The sequence below is a fragment of the Heliconius melpomene genome, chromosome 1 (assembly GCF_056956725.1).
Source record: "Heliconius melpomene rosina isolate 202511_hmr_F chromosome 1, ASM5695672v1, whole genome shotgun sequence".
NCBI classification, from domain to species: domain Eukaryota; kingdom Metazoa; phylum Arthropoda; class Insecta; order Lepidoptera; family Nymphalidae; genus Heliconius; species Heliconius melpomene.
The window spans coordinates 13,908,264-13,926,198 of record NC_140389.1 but is presented as its reverse complement, the minus strand read 5'-3'; the positions used below and the strand labels follow the sequence as shown (position 1 = coordinate 13,926,198).

Genomic DNA, 17,935 nt, shown 5'->3' with positions numbered 1-17,935 from the left:
TAGATTTGTCATGTTTTCAAAAGATTATCGAACTGAAAAATTTATTGTCTCAACATAGTTTTGCAAATTTGCTAAAAAAATTAAAATAAATCAACATCAAGTTGTACCCAGGTAGAGAGAATCTAGAGTTAAAACACTCGGTTCCCCGTTTTTCATCCTATTCTAGAGACAATGCGTAATGAGTGATGGAACTCAATCCGCACTTTGCCTCAACATCAGAGCGAACCAATGAAAATGTAAATTTTAATAAATATTTCATTTTTTCGAGTCCCCACTCGAATTTATGTAATTACCAAGTCATAAATTGCTAAGTAGTTTTCTAAAGAGACTAAAAATTGGGTGGATAGTGAGTAACAAATTATCTACGTGGGAAAAAGTATAAAGCAACTTGCTAAAATAATAAATTGGTAACTATTGAAAATAACAAAAACGAATGTAAGTTGATCAATGAAATTTAACGAAAAATGAAAAATCGATAGCTAATAACAATCATTTTAATGTAATGTAATATTACATCTCTACAGACTTTATAGCGGGTATAATTCTGTTATAAATGTTATCTGTACTTCATTATTGTTGACAACTTGTAGCAATTTGTCTGCATATTTGTTTTTTTTAAATATGTGGTGATTTTTAATAAATTTTATATATAAAAGATATGTTACAAATTTGGATTAATAAACTAACATATTTTATGTGTTTCAAACCCAAATAATATCTCAATGGTAGCTAAATTGGCAATAAACAGTAAACCGGTGCGTTAAAATGTATAACAACATAACAACTTTATTATTAATTTGCTATTTCATCAATTTAATTACAAGCTATGCAAATGGATTTCAAGGAATAGAGAGTGCCAAATCAAATAGTGAAAGATATACAGTGGATTTAAAAGGTTGTGCTGTGTTTGAGAGGCAATGTGTACAGTTAGATGAAGATTTTGATATCTTGTCTTGTGCGTTGAACATAACTCATAATAATAAAACTCAGGTGCCCTTTTCATGTCAACATAAAATATGGACGCTCCAAAATAAATTACTGGATAAAAGTTATATAGAATACAAATTAAAAGGACCATGCCAAGAAGAAACCATAATTTCCGATTGTCTAAACCCAAGTTCCAACTCACTTGATTGTATATTAAAACGGAAACCAATTTTAAAGAATATAATTTGTCAAAAAACAATTAATCAGTTAGAATCATTAATATTCAATGATTGGCAGATAACAGGCAACTTTTTAAAGAACTGTTTAGATGATGTAGAAGCACACAGTTGTGGTAGAATTCCGTCAGATCCTAAAAGTCTTTCCCAGACATTTACATTAAAATGCCTTCAAAGTCTTGGAGATAAATTACAACCAGTATGTCAATCAGAAATTGTAGCATTGAAAGAGATGAAATATACAACTTTGCAGATAGACAAACTTATATTTGCAGCATGTAATATTGATCAGAAAAATTTCTGTCCAGATGAAGTACCAGACTCTTTGTTAATGTACAAATGTCTAGTGAGACATAAATATGAAAATGGTACTTTTTTTTATTGTTTCTGTTTTGTTTCATATTGTATCCAGCATATTATAGAAGTGTAGAGAGAAGGAACCTAGTGTCAAGACCTCTGTACCTTGGCTTATTTGTGTCTACTCACCATTAAATTATTGCAACATTATGTTGAGTTGAACTCATTACTGAAATTTGTCTTAGACCAGAGTGAGAAAATGAAAATAAATTGTTTCCCTGAGTGGTAATTTGGTTTGATGTTGTAAACATAGCCATGTAGAAGAGTAGGCAGGGGAAACCCATTTTACCCCACATTAAGATACCTTCATTCCTCACTTTCCACCTAATTCTTTGAAAGAAAGAAATTGTATGTTGAGTGACATAACTCTACGCAACACTTTGCCTTCTCTCCAGTTAGGGAATGAAAATATTTAATATTTCATTTCCTTGAGTGGAAATGGAACCCAAAATTGTTCAATATTTTACAAATATGGTGAATTTAATTGGCTATAAATGAACTGTACAAACAGGCTTAAACTTGTGGTACAGAGAATATTACCGTACGTCTTAAAGTCAATTGGGATTTTTGAAACTGTTCATTTGTTTGTTTGTAGATAAAGGGTAAATTACAGTAAATACACAGGCTTATAAGAAATTGTTTTTGTCATGAATATATTGACTTCCCATTCTTACATCAGCCAACCATACCAGCTCATTATTAGGTTTTCTTTTTTTTTGAGATACAAACTGATATACACTTGTCTTAAGGTTGTAATGTTAAGACAGTCCATTTTCAGTACCAGAACAAGGTAATGAAAATATTAAATATTTCACTACTCCGAGTGGTAATCGAAAATTTTATTCAAAGTAAAATTTCTGAGGTGGGCACCAGGCTCCCCCCACATGCAATATGATTGAAAAATAGCATGTCTGTTGCTTATTTTAATATTTCTAATTTTTTCTTGATTACAGCTATGACAAAACAGTGTCAAGACCAATTATTTTACATACAAAGAAATATGATAATGAATTATAAAATGAGCAAGGGTCTAGTAAAATCTTGTAAAGAAGATATTCGCAAATATCATTGTAGAAAAGGTGTTGTTGAAGATAAAGATGTAAGACTTGCACAAATTTTACTGTGTCTAGAAAATATATCACGAGTAGAAAGCACATATATTTCTCCAGAATGTATGGCAGAAATGATTGACCATAGAAAAATGCTCATGGACGACTATAGATTATCTCCGGAACTTATGCAGAATTGTGCTAATGATATTACAACATTATGTAGAGGTATTGAATCTGGAGGACGCACAATACATTGTCTAATGGAACATGCTAGGCCAAGGAAAAGGAAAGATAAAAGAATCAGTTTACCATGCCAGAGATCTTTAGAAATATTAGTACAAGAAGCAGATCCTGGCGAAGACTGGAGGGTTGATCCTATTCTAAGAAAAGCTTGCAAACCTGTTGTAGATAGAGCTTGCCGGGAAGTCAATGGGGGTAATGGTAGAGTCATGTCCTGCCTCATGGAAAAATTAGGAACAGCTCTAATGACATCTGATTGTGAAACTGCATTGTTACAAATACAGTACTTCATCTCCAGAGATTTTATACTTGATCCTCAGCTATATAAGGCTTGTAAATTTGATGCTGTCACACAATGTAAAGCAAAATTGAAATGGGCTGATATAAATGAACACCCATCTGAGAAAGATCCTTTAATACTACCTTGTTTATATAACTATGCATATAATTCAGAACTCAGAGGTATACTTAAGCCAGCCTGTGAACAACAGGTAAGAAGAGTGATGAGGCAAAGGGCTGTAAGTGTGGATTTGCTTCCTGAAATAGCAGACACTTGTATGGACGACTTGGCCAATATTTGTTTTGAACATACTCGTAAAGGTGAAGAAATATTGTGCTTGCAAAACAAAATTAAAGAATTATCACCCAAGTGTAGGGAAGTTGTCTCAAATTTTACAGAAACTCAAAGTGATCATATTGAACTAAATGTTATTATAAGTACTAATTGTAGAGTTCCTATAGAAAAATTATGTACTTCTCAATTAAGAAGTAAAAAAGATGAAGATGATATATTAGACTGTCTAATAGCACACAAAAATGATGCAGAAGTAAAAGCTAATGTGAAATGTAGGGCTGCAATTGAACATGAACAATTAATTTCACTTAAAAACTATAGATTTACAAGAAAATTCAAAAATGCTTGCAAGTCATATGTTGTAAGATTCTGCCCGAGGGCTCTAACAAAGGTACAAGTTGTGATGTGCTTGAGTGAAATAATAAGGAATGATACAATTTCTAGAAGAAAACACACAATATACAAGGAATGTCGTCAACAACTTAGAAGTCAATTGTTTCAACAAAAAGAAAGTATCGACTTAGATCCTGATCTTAAAGAGGCGTGCAAAAAAGATTTGTTAGATTTTTGTCCATCTGTACCTCATGGGGAATCAGCCGCCTTGGAATGCCTTCAAACAGCTAAAGGAAAGCTAAGCGAAAACTGTAAAAAAGCTTTATTTGTTGTGAGGAAGCAAGAGTTTTCAGACAATGGCATCGACTATCATTTGATAACAAGCTGCAGTGATATGATAGATATGTATTGCCACAAAACTGAACCTACAGTTCTCTTAGATTGCTTAAAGGTATGGAATTTATAATAACATATAATTTTATTAGAATATATAGAAAGAATCCTCTTTTAAAGATGTATATGGATAAAAGAATGATACTTTTATTTTAACTTAATAACAGAACAGTAAGGCAAAAGGAACCTAGTGTTTAAGACACTCCGTTTTTCATCTTCCGCCCAATTTTCGAAAAAATACGTAATCAGAGCACTTTGTCTTGTTACTTCTGTGTCAAAAAAGTCTTAATAAATCATTTAATTAAAAATAATTCAATAAATAGGAAACATTTCAGTAGCATTTTTTTTTCAGGCACACCGTCAAGAGGCAGATTTCAGTAACAATTGTAAAATTGTAGTTGTCAATAGAATGATAGAACAAAACATGGACTACCGTTTGAACAACAACTTGCAGAATGCTTGTAAAGGAGACATTAAAAAGTTTTGTATGAATGTAATTGGTAAGTAAAATGTTTTTGAATGAATAAGTACATTCATTATTTTTAGATTTTCGTATCTTAATAGATACGGAACCTTTTAGGATCCCTTTGTTGTCCATTTGTCAATAACATTTATCTCAATATCGCATGGAACTGAAATATCGCGTGGAACTGAAATTATATCAAATATCCCCTATCCCCAGTCTATTGTCCCCTAAAGCACAACTTAACATTTAAGTCTACGTAATCGAAACATTAGACATGAACCTGCAAAAAACAAAAGTTATGACGAACCGCAGTGAAAAATCTTAGTAAATAGTACTCCTCTCGAGTTTGGCTGGACACAGCTAAGGATAGAGAATCGTGGCATTCCTTGGGGGAGGCTTTTACCCGAAAGGGGTCCATACAATTAACAAACAATTAAAATAATGAATAATTTAAAATGACATGAAATATAACAATCTATAAATTAAACAATAACAAAACTTATTAAATCTAAATATATATCAATGATTAAAATTTTTATAATTATAAATGTATAACTGTATGGAATTGAAATAAAGCTTATTATTATTATTATATTATAATCGAAACATACTTGCATCGTATGTACCGTCATTATAATTTTTACTCCACAGTCCTGAAAGTGATAAAGAACCATTGTTGGGTGAATCCGACTCGAACTTGAACAATTTTTTTATTATCATTCATATATTTATTTTTGCAAGTTTATTATAATGAAACAAATTAGTTGATTCTAATAATATTTCATTCCCAATAGTGTGCTTTTAGTACCTACAAAGGATACACATGAAAATATTTTTAAAGTAAAAACTTAAGTAGACGTTAATTGTGTGAATGATCCCCCACTCGAGAATACCCTCAGACTATCGTTACGTGTGATGCATGTACAATCAAAACTATGATTTTATTTTGATGTTTTGAGAACTGACTAAAGTACTAAACTATGTCAAATTGTTTTCTATATTTATAATAAAGGTAATACCTTAATTCACAAACCGGCTAACTCCATCTGCGTAAACTTTATAAAAGTTACATTAGACGTTAAGCTATTTTTTGCAGATCACATAGAAATACGTTAATTAGATGTAGATTAGATGCAGTTAGGTGAAATCAGCTAACTGCGTCGCAAATGCGAATATGGGATGTAACTTAAATTATAATTTTTTTAGTTAATGAACCTCAAGATGTAGAACTTCAAGGCAAAATGTTGTATTGTCTAAAAGATAAATTTAGAGAATCAAAACTGGAGAAAACTTGTGAAAATGAATTAGCAAATGTTTTGAAAGAACAGGCCTTGAATTATCGTCTTGACCCACTCTTAGGAAAATTGTGCAAGGCCGAAATACAAACAATATGCGCCGTACCTAATGATTCTATTACAAATTCAGATGGACAGGTGATTTTGGAATTTGAATATTGTATTATTATTTAACATATTATATTATTATATTTTTAATTTACTTAATTGAAGTCTACTGAATATGAGATGCGAGAATTTGACCATTGTTTTGACACGCATAAATATATATGAAATATGTTGTTAGATTCAATAAAAAGACTATTTTAACATCTGTTTGTCTTATACTTAATCTATTTTTGTAAAGTTTTTTTTCTATTTAGGTGGAGGAGTGTCTTAAAAATGCACTTTTAAACCACAAAATCGTTTCGGCGGAATGTGCCCGGGAAGTAGTACAGATTATAGAAGAAACAGAAGTGGACATTGAGGCTGATCCACTCTTGGAAAGAGCCTGTGCTTTGGACTTGCTAAAGTACTGTAAAGATTTGGAACATGGTGCTGGACGAAGTAAGATTTTTAATAGTGATCATAGTATATTGAATATTAAAAAAGAGTATAGATAACCAAACTGAAATAATTATATTTTTTTCTTAAACACATTCTTAAATATTTGTCAAGCGAGCAAAGCCGCGCGGCGCCCGTTAGTATAAATTATTAAAAAAACTTAATTAATTTTCTTTCGTCGTTATTTCGCATGCGCAATATCCCCACCTTTGCAGAGAAAATATATTAAAACAAGATGCACAGTGCCATAATAGCATTAAACATTATTCCTATGACGTATAATAATTAAAATAAGAAGAACATTAATATACTTATTTTAACAATAATAATGTAGGATTTGAATATAAAAAATGTTGTTAAGAATAGTGCTTAATTAATGGTATATTAAAATACAAAATGGTGTATCAAATGGGAATGATCTATAAAATAACTGTTTATATTATTATTATTTTTTTATTTCAGGACTGAAATGCTTGAAGATAATTCTTAATGACAGTAACAGAAAACTCGAAACAGAATGTCAAAAAGAATTATCAAGTAGACTTGAGATGTATAGATATGTTGCTTCAGTAAGTTTATTTCATAATTTTCCAATAAAATGTTGATAAACAAAATGACAGCACAGGACCGTGTATACTGTGAATAGCTATACAATATATTTCTATGCTACTTAATTTTGGTTTCAGGTAAATGTAATAGAGAACCTAGGTGATATGTATGATGAGATATCAACTTCACCTTCCAAGAAGTACTTTTTAGTTGTAGGCATTTCAATTGTAGGTTTAGTTTTTATATTTGGTTTATACTGTGGTCGTATGACAAAGAAAGCTATGTATATAAAAAGAAAATAGACCATAATTATAATGAATTGTATATATTTATAGTGAAAATATTTTTTTAGCATTTATTCTTTCCACTCTGCAATTTCATCATAATCCATGTCTTCTAAGCCATCCAGTTCTTTTTTTACTACAGAAGTATCAGAGGATTGTTCCATTTTAGGTTCAACTTTAATATCACCTTTCAAAATTTTTTGACTCTCTTCAAAAAACTGATTTGGATGATTAATGCCTAATCCAAAATCTGTATTGTGCACTGCATCAAAATATTTACTGCAAGCTATTTGGTAGTGTCCTTTTTTAGCCATGTCCACTATATCATTAGCAGCTGTAAAATTTGCAAATTAATTAATGTAAGAAAAATAAAATTTAATTAAATTATACAAAAAGTGATGTGTTTTTATTACCTTGACCCTCATACCCATATCCTTTCAGCTTATTTTTCAAGATTCCATTATCACAGTGTCTAAATGGACAGCCATGACACTCCCCCGGGCCAACATTAGTATTGATTATTTTTAAACAATTGAAAGGTGTGTAATTTTTCTTACTGCCTTCTTTACCATAGTTATATCTGATATTATATGCATATTGTTTTTCAAATTTATCTAATTCCATAATTTTGGTAAATTCTTCCCTCCAAAATCTGAGAGAATCTTCAAGTGTTACACCTATTCCTTTAATGAAGAGTCCATATTGTAGTCTCCCCCCATGTTTAAGATGGTGGGCTAAACGCAACTGTTCATGTAACTGTTTCATACATAAAGGAAAAGATTTTACAGATAAGGAATCAATACTCTCAATTGGAATTATTACTTTAGCATCACTAGTATAATCATTTCCTGAATATGATTGATGTAAACCTTTAAGTAAAGATACAAGTCGCTCATCTTGTTCTATTTCTCCTAAATGATGACTTGCTACAGCTAAACTCTGTCGCAGGTGCATCCTATACTGTGCTGAAAGAACTGATATAAAATCTTTATGAGGTATATAAGCATAACCACTCTTAAGATACACTTTTCTAGATTTAACTAAATCAAGCACTTCATAAAATTTTACTTTGTAGAATTTAAATGATTCTATATTCTGGTTGTTTGTATAATGTGTTGATTCTCTCAAGTATTTCATAATTTCATCTTTTTCTTCATTTGATATGCTTGTATAACATAGATTGTTTAGTTTAAAAAAAGAATCTATAGCATCTGATTTCATTGTCATAAATCTCATTTTGAATAGTTCCAATTCCCTTGAAATAAACCATCGGCGTAGCTCCTCTGTTCTACAATAAGCTAATCTTAAAATAAAATGAGCTATATGATCTTTCCGTCTAGCTTCTAAATCAGATTCGAGTGTTCCACAACCAGATCTTTCACAAAGTTTTGCATAATACTTTAATCCTTGGTTCCTTAAATCGTTTATCACAAACTCTGTCCATTCTTGGGAATACACTCGGAGGCCTTTTAAAGTTGTTGCAGTAGTTAAAGATCTTAACAGTGTTAATCTTTCCAGAGCTAGCGTTTCAAAAGCTTGTAAAGTTATATTTTCAGTTGGTGGAATTTTATACATTTGTAAATCATGAGGATAACACTCGATTAGACTACTTGTAATGACTGTTTTAGTAGATTTTCGTTTTATTTTGAAATCCATAACGATACTTGCACTTAACAGTGGTTATTTTAAATTGGTTTATTAATAACAAATATAGCAAAACTTATGTATATATTTATAATATACGTATTTATAAATAATAAAACTAATATTTTGGCGCTAAATTATTCCTACTGTCATTGTGACATTATTGCTAAAGGTCCAGAAATTAAAAAAAAAACTTATTATGACACTAAAAATATATCACAATATATAAATAAATCGCAAAATATAATTTAGGAAATATAAAGAACATCGCACACAAATTTGAAGTTTCTACTTAATAAATGTTTACTCCTAAAGAATTTTTATTTTATTTTGATTTTAAGAAATCATATACACCAAAGTAATCAATTATGTAAGATATTATTTATTATTTCTGTGGCTAATAATAGGGACAGTGTACAAATACTTGCACGTTGTAGGTAGGTATGTAGGCTACCGTATTGTATTATGGTATTTAAAACGAAATATTATGGCTAGAATTTTTTTTAGACTAAGTTATATTTTAACAAAGCCTTGATGGAGTTGGTGGTTAGTCCATTGGCCACAACCACATTAAAGATATATAGCGATACACTATATTTGTAATAGTATAAGAAAATTATTATTTTATTACTGAATACAACGTAACTAAATATAAAAATAGATAAGTTCTCCGGAGTACAAATTGACGCAGTTCAACTAACGACTTTCATTTACATTTTAGCTTAGTAGACTTTACGTCAATATCGATATCTTCCGGCATATAGTAATCTAATTAATATAATAAATAAAAACATTTGATTTTATTGGAATATTTTTAAAAATACCGGTGTTGTTGGTATTCAACCAACGATAGCAGTACCGTACTTTCAGAGTGCCAAGCACAGATAATATATTTGTTTCATGTATTTCTTATTAGAGTATTAACATTTACCTGTCAAATTAGTCAAGTGACTGTGACATAGATTTCGTGTCATGCTATGGGTATTGAGCATTTGAATTTAATTTAGTTTAAATACTTAGTTAGTCACAAATGATTTTATATATGCAAGGAATGTAAAATGTTTGTATAGACTTTACTTTGTTACAATATTTATTTATTGTTTTTGCTTCAAGCATTTAACAAAGCTTATTAAAATGGTTACAAACAAGTTGCAGTCGTCATTGGACGACTTAGTTCAATATACACAATTATTTAAACCTGTGGCTACTGTATTGCAAGGGACAGTGTTACCTTTCTTGATAATTTATCCAATAATATTTTATTTTTGGATATTTGTATACGGTTTTAATGAAAACTTTGAAGCGGGTTTTGTTATAGTGTCAGTGGTAGCTATCATACAAATACTCATTTGCCTCTGTTGTTATTGGAGTGTACACATTCAATGTTTTCTGTCTTGTACACAAGTAAGTATAATTTAAAGTTTTAGTTATATATTTGAAATTGAACTACTTAAAAACAAGACATTCCATTTATAGGTTAAGGATCCTTTACAAGCAGAAATTGTCAAAGTAGTTCCTACTTCGAACAATGGCTTTTCAGAAATAGTTAAGCTTCATCATACAAAGGTAATATTTTATAATTATGTTTTATTAAATACATATTAACAAAGTTTTTAGATACAATAATTATATTTATTTGTAGTCTACCAAAAAAGATAATCTTAATCCAGATGTTTGGTTTACATTTCAAAAAAGTAAATATGTTTATGATTGGGATAAAAAGTCATTTTTCACAATAGAATTTCCTTCTAATAAAACATATGAGGAATATGTGGAGTCTAAGGGATATTTGGATGATGAATCATTGGATATTGCTGAAAAAGAATATGGAAAAAATGAAATGGTCATGGTAAGAGTACAAAAATGTAATACATTATGTAATTAATTAAATATGATGTCTTATAATTATTAACCATTTTAGGTTGTACCAGAATTCATGGAACTCTTTAAGGAGAGAGCAACAGCACCATTTTTTGTTTTTCAAGTATTCTGTGTAGCTCTGTGGTGCCTTGATAAGTATTGGTATTATTCTATATTCACTCTTGTCATGCTGGTTATGTTTGAATGCACTCTTGTACAGCAACAGTTGAGGAACATGGCTGAAATTAGAAAAATGGGGAACAAGCCTTATAACATACATGTATACAGGAATAGAAGGTGGCGCCAAATAGTTAGCGATCAATTGTTACCAGGTGATATTGTATCACTCACTCGCTCCCTTACTGATAACTTAGTCCCTTGTGATATACTTCTATTGAGAGGGTCTTGTATAGTTGATGAATCCATGTTGACTGGAGAAAGTGTTCCACAAATGAAAGAGCCATTAGAAAATGAGAAAGATCTTAAACAAAACTTAGTTGTAGAAGGTGATGGTAAATTGCATATGTTGTTTGGTGGTACTAAAATAGTCCAACATTCTTCACCCAGTAAAACTATGTCTACAGGACTTAAAGCACCCGATAATGGTTGTATAGGATATGTCATTCGTAATGGTTTTAATACATCACAAGGAAAACTGCTTAGAACTATTTTGTTTGGTGTCAAGAGAGTTACTGCTAACAATTTAGAGACATTTGGCTTCATTCTATTCCTTCTCATATTTGCTATTGCTGCAGCAGCATATGTGTGGATAAAGGGTTGTGAGGATCCTGAAAGAAATAGATACAAACTATTTTTAGAATGTACTTTAATATTAACATCTGTAGTTCCTCCTGAATTGCCAATTGAATTATCATTGGCCGTAAATACTTCTTTATTATCATTATCAAAATTAGCAGTATATTGTACAGAACCATTTAGGATACCTTTTGCAGGAAAAGTTGAAATATGTTGTTTTGACAAAACTGGCACATTGACTAGTGACAATTTGGTAGTAGAAGGAGTGGCAGGTATAGGGGACCACACAGATGCTACTGTTATACCATTATCAGAAGCTCCAATTGAAACAATACAAGTGTTAGCGTCTTGTCATTCGTTAGTACAATTAGATGATGGCGTTGTCGGGGATCCTCTTGAAAAGGCTACATTAAAGGCGGCGGAGTGGAATCTCACTAAAGGTGATGCTGTTGTACCAAAAAAAGGAAAATCACCTGCCTTGAAAATTGTTCATAGAAATCATTTTGCAAGTGCTTTAAAAAGAATGTCCGTTGTAGCCGGCTACCAAGTTAATGATAGAGGGTTTTTAGAAACGCATTATATCAGCAGTGTTAAGGGGGCGCCCGAAACAATCAAAACAATGTTAAAAGAAGTTCCTAGCCACTATGATCACGTGCATTTAACTCTGTCCAGACGAGGTGCGAGAGTGTTGGCATTAGGGTATAGAAATTTAGGAAAGCTGACATCGCAAGACATTAGAGATTTGTCTAGAGAAGATGTGGAATCCGACTTGACGTTCGTCGGATTTGTTATTATATCATGTCCTTTGAAGAGTGACTCCAAGAAGGCAATTGCTGAGATTGTCCACGCGTCACACTCAGTGGTAATGATTACAGGTGATAACCCTTTGACCGCATGCCACGTTGCCAAAGAACTGAAATTTACACAAAAGAGCGACGTACTGATTCTTACCAAATCGGAAACGGAATGGATGTGGAAATCTATTAATGAAACAGTGGAACTTCCGGTGCAACCATTTAAAAAATCAAAGGAGCTGACAAATAAATACGATCTGTGTATAACCGGAGAAGGACTAAAGTATTTAAATGACAATTATCATAAGTTTTTATTAGAAATTATAGCAAATATAAAAGTGTTCGCTAGATTTGCCCCAAAACAGAAAGAATTTATTATTGTCACACTGAAATCTTTAGGGTACGTGACACTCATGTGTGGCGATGGAACCAACGATGTGGGTGCCTTGAAACATGCTGACGTAAGTAAATATGATTTTTGAAAATTACAATTTATAGCATATACTCAGAACTAAAGTATAACCAAGATATTCAATATCTACCTTTCGCCGAATGTACTTAAGTCTTTAAAATAAAAAAATAAAGTTTTGCACCTCTAACTTAAAGATAACACTTTAAAGCATCCAGATCCCATATCAATTAAATTATACGTACATTCACAACACGCTACGATGAAACTTTTTACATCGTTAAAACTTGTGTTGTTAGCACCTCTTTAGCAACTTTATTTTTAGTCATTTTTTTATCTAGTTCTCTCTTCTCAACTAATTTTAAGATTAAATATGCTGTATAGTTATTGTTTATTTTTTTTAATTAAATGATTGCCGCACCACCGACTTCATTTGTCTGTGCATTTTTTGTTCTTTATTATTATTGATATCGTAAGATATGTTAAGATTTTTTTTATTATTATTATAATAACGCCGTTGTGGCGCAGGGCAATAAGAGTGTGAGAGTAACGCAAAGGTTGTGGGTTCGATTCCCACTCGAGGAAATGAAATATTTAATATTTTCATTTCCTCGTTCTTTCCAAAGGAAGTTGAGGTTTACCACTCGATACACTATACCTCCAGAAATCCGCGATGAGTGAGGAACGTGTCCTAATGGGAACGGAGTGTCTTAACATCAAGTTCCCAGACTTACTTTCCGAGAAATACAAGTTGAAGTTATAAAAAAATAAATAAAAACTATTAGTTTAAAGAAAATTGTTACATACACAAATCGTAATTATTTAATACTCATAAAATCATGATATCTTTAAAGGTGGGTGTAGCAATCCTAGCAAATGCACCCGAACGTCTGAAAGAGAAGCGTGAAGAGCGTCCAGACCCGGAACCTCGTAGGCCATTACAGCTCAGGGAACCTCGCGACCCTCGAGCTGAAAGCCGAGCTGAAGCTGCAGCCAGACTACGAAGAGCTATAAAGAAGCTCGAGGAGGACGATCAGCCCCAATTAGTTAGATTGGGCGATGCGAGTGTCGCCGCGCCGTTTACTAGCCGGTTATCTAGTATATTGTGTAGTAAGTATTGTTTTGTGATGCTTTTTTATATGTTGTACCTCACCATTTCTTATATATTTATTTTGTGACTTTTTTGTTGTAATTAGAAAAATACACATTTTCATCTTTTGAGATTCTGTATAATATGATGTTTTAGGACCTTAAATATAAAAGGGACAGCATTTAACGCTAAATGCGATGATTAAGAGTTCGATTTCTTTCCCCGGGGCTATAAGTTAATTATTTTCATTTCCTTCAGTTCGCATTATTGAACTACAATTATCAAAATTAGTTAAATTCATTTTGAAAGTTAATAATAATATTTCTTTCCAGTTTGTCACATCATAAAGCAAGGACGCTGTACTCTCGTGACTACTTTACAAATGTTTAAAATCCTAGCTCTAAACGCACTCATCCTGGCGTACAGTCAATCTGTGTTGTATCTGGATGGCATTAAATTCAGTGACACTCAGGCAACCTTACAAAGTCTACTTTTGGCATCATGTTTCCTTTTTATATCGAGATCTAAGGTAAGAAACTATCATTTGTACATAATTATTATGTTTAATATATCATCATATAAATAATAGAAAATAGAAACCTAAATATAGGTATCTTTTTCCAAATGCCTTATAATCTTATTTGAAAATAAAATCTGAAGTGCTGAGTTGGCGCTGAAATATGCACGACAGTGGTGTGGATTCAATCTAATCCGAAGAACGAAATTAATGAAAATTAAAAATATTTTCGTGTTCATTCCATGAAATGAATAAAGGTGTTTCTGTTTTAGTTTTTAAATTATATTTTTTTTCTTTTTCAGCCTTTAAAACATTTATCAAAGCAGCGGCCTCTACCAAATATCTTCAATGTTTACACAATAGTCACGGTGCTCGCACAATTTGCAGTTCACTTTATTTGTCTCGTGTATTTAGTTCGTGAAGCCACAGCCAGATCGCCTGACAGGTATACAATATATATGATTTTTATCTCTTTCTATCTTTATCTTTATTTACTAAGCTGAAAAGCCTGTTTGAACGACCACCTTAATCCCGGGAATGTCCTTGTTTAAAAGTTCTTTTTTATGGCCATTTATCGAGGCAAGTTATATTACATTACATTAATTGGTTCAATGTAACCCACTGTACCTGCGGTCACCTCCATCACTTAGAATTTGTCTTGTGCCATATTTCAATTGTCTTCTTGTTGTGCATGTTTTAAATATTGATTTTAAGCATAAATTTTCCTCTATATATATATATTAATTTGTTTATAAGTTTTATTATGTGACATCATTCTAAACCCAATATGGCGTATTCTGTTAGGTAATTAAGAGGGGAAAAAAACTCTTTTTCCGTTATGAATAATTTATAACTCAACTCAATTGCATTGTTATTATAATATTCAATGGATACTTGAAAAAAAATCAAGCAATAATTTAATATATTACATTAATATATACACTGCCACAATGAATACTAAAAAGATATATAATTATATTTTTTTTTAAATTTCACGTTATATCCCGCACATAGCAGAGTAGGCAGAGGAATTCTGGGTACCTAGTGTTAGGATACTTTGTTCCCATTAAACTTCCGTACCATTTGGAGGCATTGCATGTTGAGTGGTGAGTAAAATATTAAATATTTCATTTTCTCAAGTGGGAATCGAATCCAAAAGCTGCTGCGTCTACGGTCGTACACTTATGCCCCTTCCCCACGACTGTCCTATTGTTTTTATATGTTAAAGAGTATAAACATTTTATTAATTTTAGGGATATGAAACCTAAATTAGATATGGATTTGGCCGAGGATGAAGAGCATGTGTTCACTCCGGATTTATTAAACAGCACTGTTTATATTATATCTATGGCACTTCAAGTATCAACGTTTGCAATTAATTATAGAGTATGTATATTAATTAATTATATATTTTTTTAAATTATTATTATAAAATGTATTGTTCAAATAAAGTGTTTTGACAGAGTTATAACACTAAATATTTTCACTTTGAAATATATTTCATATATTTATTTATGTTCAACATTTAATTTCATAGTAATAATATCCAGTATTCTTTTGTTAGCTCTGAAGGATTTTTTAAAATATTTTTTATATAATTTGACTACTTAAAGTCGTCACATAATTTTGAAATTTCTACCTATTAATAACATTTTTAAAGTGCTACCTCACAATAAGGACACAAAAATATTTTGGAAAACGTTTTTTTGTTGTTTTCAAAGAATCGCGGGTTCGACTTCATTAAATAAATATATTTTTTTCTTTCAGGGCGAACCATTTATGGAAGGTTTGAAAGACAATAAACCACTGTTATACAGTATTCTTGTATCAGGAGGCGCTGTGCTGGCGCTAGCGACGGGCGTGTTCCCTGATTTATCTAATTTGTTTGAAATTGTTTATTTCCCACCTGATGTGAGTATTTTGTATGTTTTAATGTATTAGGCAGAGAGAAGTTAGTGTAGTTTCTTTGAGTTAGTGTAGTTTCTAAGACTTTCTTTGTATTTTGCTTAGTAATATATTTTTTGTATTTTTTGTTTTATCTCACACATAACAGAGTAGGCAAAAACGCTCCGTTCCGAATTCTTGAGGCATTGCGTATTCAGTGGCGGAAGTTAACGATGCGCTTTGCCTCTACCAGAACGAGGAAATAAAAATATATAATGTTTCATTCGAGTGATTCGTTAATTGTTCCGATGTTACTACCGTAGGTTGGTCTGTTATTTTAGACATGTAAAATCCGTCATACATAATTACTTATTTTAATTAGTTACTTCGATTAGACCATTAGTTCGATGCCGCGGTTGAATATTATAACTATCTTTTTTTATTTTCAGTATCGAGTAATTGTCGTACAAGTGTTGATAGCGGACATGGTCTTCGCCTACCTGGTGGATAGAATATGTCTTTGGTCGTTTGGTGATGCCCGTGCCTAAAGATTTTCACTATACTTAGCCTCGAAAACCTATTTAATAATATAATATGTAATTACAGTGTGAATTCTATATAACGATACTACTACTAAGTTACTGGCCGTTAAATGAGGTGACAAAAATTTTACCTATTACTACCGCATTTTATAAATACCAAATGTTTAAAATTAATAAAATTATGGATATTTTTTTTATATACATGTTGAATGTCTTTATTATTATAGTATATTATAGATACTTTTTCAAATGTAATATCATCAAAATATGTAAATCTAAAAAAACATTTCTTGACTGCAGTGGAGTTGTTTTGGTTTTTATTGACACTTACTGCAATGTTAATAAAAACCAGATATATAAGAGTATAACGAAAACAAATGAAATCAACTAAACTAGAAGTATTTTGACGCTTTAGTGAGTTCATCGTTAAATCGAGTACCTATCGTTATATAGATTTTACACTGTATTTACATAACTTTGATGTTTTTGTATACTTTGTAAAATTGTGGTTTTTGTCTTTTAGTAGCAACGAAAAATATAGAGGTACAGTGTTATGTTATTTTCGATATTTTAAACCAAATTATATTTATATTGAAGGCATTTGTCTATACGCCGGTGTACAAATTATATATTTAAAAAAGATGTATGGAATTATTACAAGGCAAAGCTAGATGTGTATATGATATTAAAAAGATTGTTTGTAGATTAATATATTGAATATACTGACTTTTATTTCTATATGCTACATTTTATACATAATCTTATTTAAGAATACACAGTATAAGAATGTTGATATTATTCCATATATTTCTTCATTTATGGTGTAATCAACTTACAAAGCAACGAACTGTTATTAAATAAAAAATGATTTTTGTATATGTTTTATGTGTTCTTAATAATTCCAAAATCTGTTTTGGCGGTATCTGTACGCAACGTGGTCAGTGTCGGCCGGTGTGCCGCGTACGGCTCAAATATATGCATTTAATACAATGTAAATGTGTTGGTATTTTATTTATGACAAATAAATGTGTAGTGAACTATTATGACGTTTTATTTTTGGATTATTCTATATCTATATTTATTTTATTTAGGTTAAAATTATTTTAACTGATATACTGACTTAAATTTAATGTTTTTATTTACACTTTGGATAGTATGAATAAGACTTGGTCAATTGACCAAGGAATTCC

The 17,935-nt window shown here is 31.1% G+C and overlaps 3 protein-coding genes across 3 annotated transcripts; 2 read left to right on the top strand and 1 right to left on the bottom strand.

The window, feature by feature from the left end:
• The first annotated feature begins 593 nt into the window (after window positions 1-593).
• Window positions 594-7,644, top strand: Glg1 (Golgi apparatus protein 1). The gene is made up of 7 exons (XM_085188968.1): window positions 594-1,531; window positions 2,474-4,170; window positions 4,465-4,612; window positions 5,785-6,011; window positions 6,236-6,419; window positions 6,879-6,985; window positions 7,103-7,644. Exons 1-7 carry the CDS (start codon window positions 766-768, stop codon window positions 7,265-7,267), a joined length of 3,294 nt encoding a protein of 1,097 aa, XP_085045094.1. The 5' UTR covers window positions 594-765; the 3' UTR covers window positions 7,268-7,644.
• On the bottom strand, window positions 7,275-9,042 carry Prim2 (DNA primase subunit 2). Its single transcript, XM_085188969.1, has 2 exons — window positions 7,663-9,042; window positions 7,275-7,583 (listed from the first exon to the last, which is right to left on the bottom strand). The coding sequence occupies exons 1-2, from the start codon at window positions 8,903-8,905 to the stop codon at window positions 7,321-7,323; spliced, it is 1,506 nt and encodes a 501-aa protein (XP_085045095.1). The 5' UTR covers window positions 8,906-9,042; the 3' UTR covers window positions 7,275-7,320.
• Window positions 9,043-9,834: 792 nt separating this feature from the next.
• On the top strand, window positions 9,835-17,785 carry LOC146541597 (endoplasmic reticulum transmembrane helix translocase). Its single transcript, XM_085188962.1, has 10 exons — window positions 9,835-10,297; window positions 10,370-10,459; window positions 10,536-10,742; window positions 10,815-12,764; window positions 13,567-13,822; window positions 14,135-14,331; window positions 14,622-14,764; window positions 15,573-15,705; window positions 16,087-16,230; window positions 16,653-17,785. The coding sequence occupies exons 1-10, from the start codon at window positions 10,028-10,030 to the stop codon at window positions 16,749-16,751; spliced, it is 3,489 nt and encodes a 1,162-aa protein (XP_085045088.1). The 5' UTR covers window positions 9,835-10,027; the 3' UTR covers window positions 16,752-17,785.
• Window positions 17,786-17,935: the final 150 nt, after the last annotated feature.

Bases quoted from the DNA above. Each gene is read 5' to 3' on its own strand.
- Glg1 (XM_085188968.1), top strand. From the start codon at position 766: ATGTATAACAACATAACAACTTTATTATTAATTTGCTATTTCATCAAT. The intron at 6,420-6,878 runs GTAAGATTTTTA...TTTTTATTTCAG, and splicing joins GGAACATGGTGCTGGACGAA to GACTGAAATGCTTGAAGATA. The intron at 6,986-7,102 runs GTAAGTTTATTT...TTTTGGTTTCAG, and splicing joins TGTATAGATATGTTGCTTCA to GTAAATGTAATAGAGAACCT.
- Prim2 (XM_085188969.1), bottom strand. From the start codon at position 8,905: ATGGATTTCAAAATAAAACGAAAATCTACTAAAACAGTCATTACAAGT. The intron at 7,584-7,662 runs GTAATAAAAACA...CAAATTTTACAG, and splicing joins ATATGGGTATGAGGGTCAAG to CTGCTAATGATATAGTGGAC.
- LOC146541597 (XM_085188962.1), top strand. From the start codon at position 10,028: ATGGTTACAAACAAGTTGCAGTCGTCATTGGACGACTTAGTTCAATAT. The intron at 10,298-10,369 runs GTAAGTATAATT...TTCCATTTATAG, and splicing joins GTTTTCTGTCTTGTACACAA to GTTAAGGATCCTTTACAAGC. The intron at 13,823-14,134 runs GTAAGTATTGTT...ATTTCTTTCCAG, and splicing joins GTTATCTAGTATATTGTGTA to TTTGTCACATCATAAAGCAA.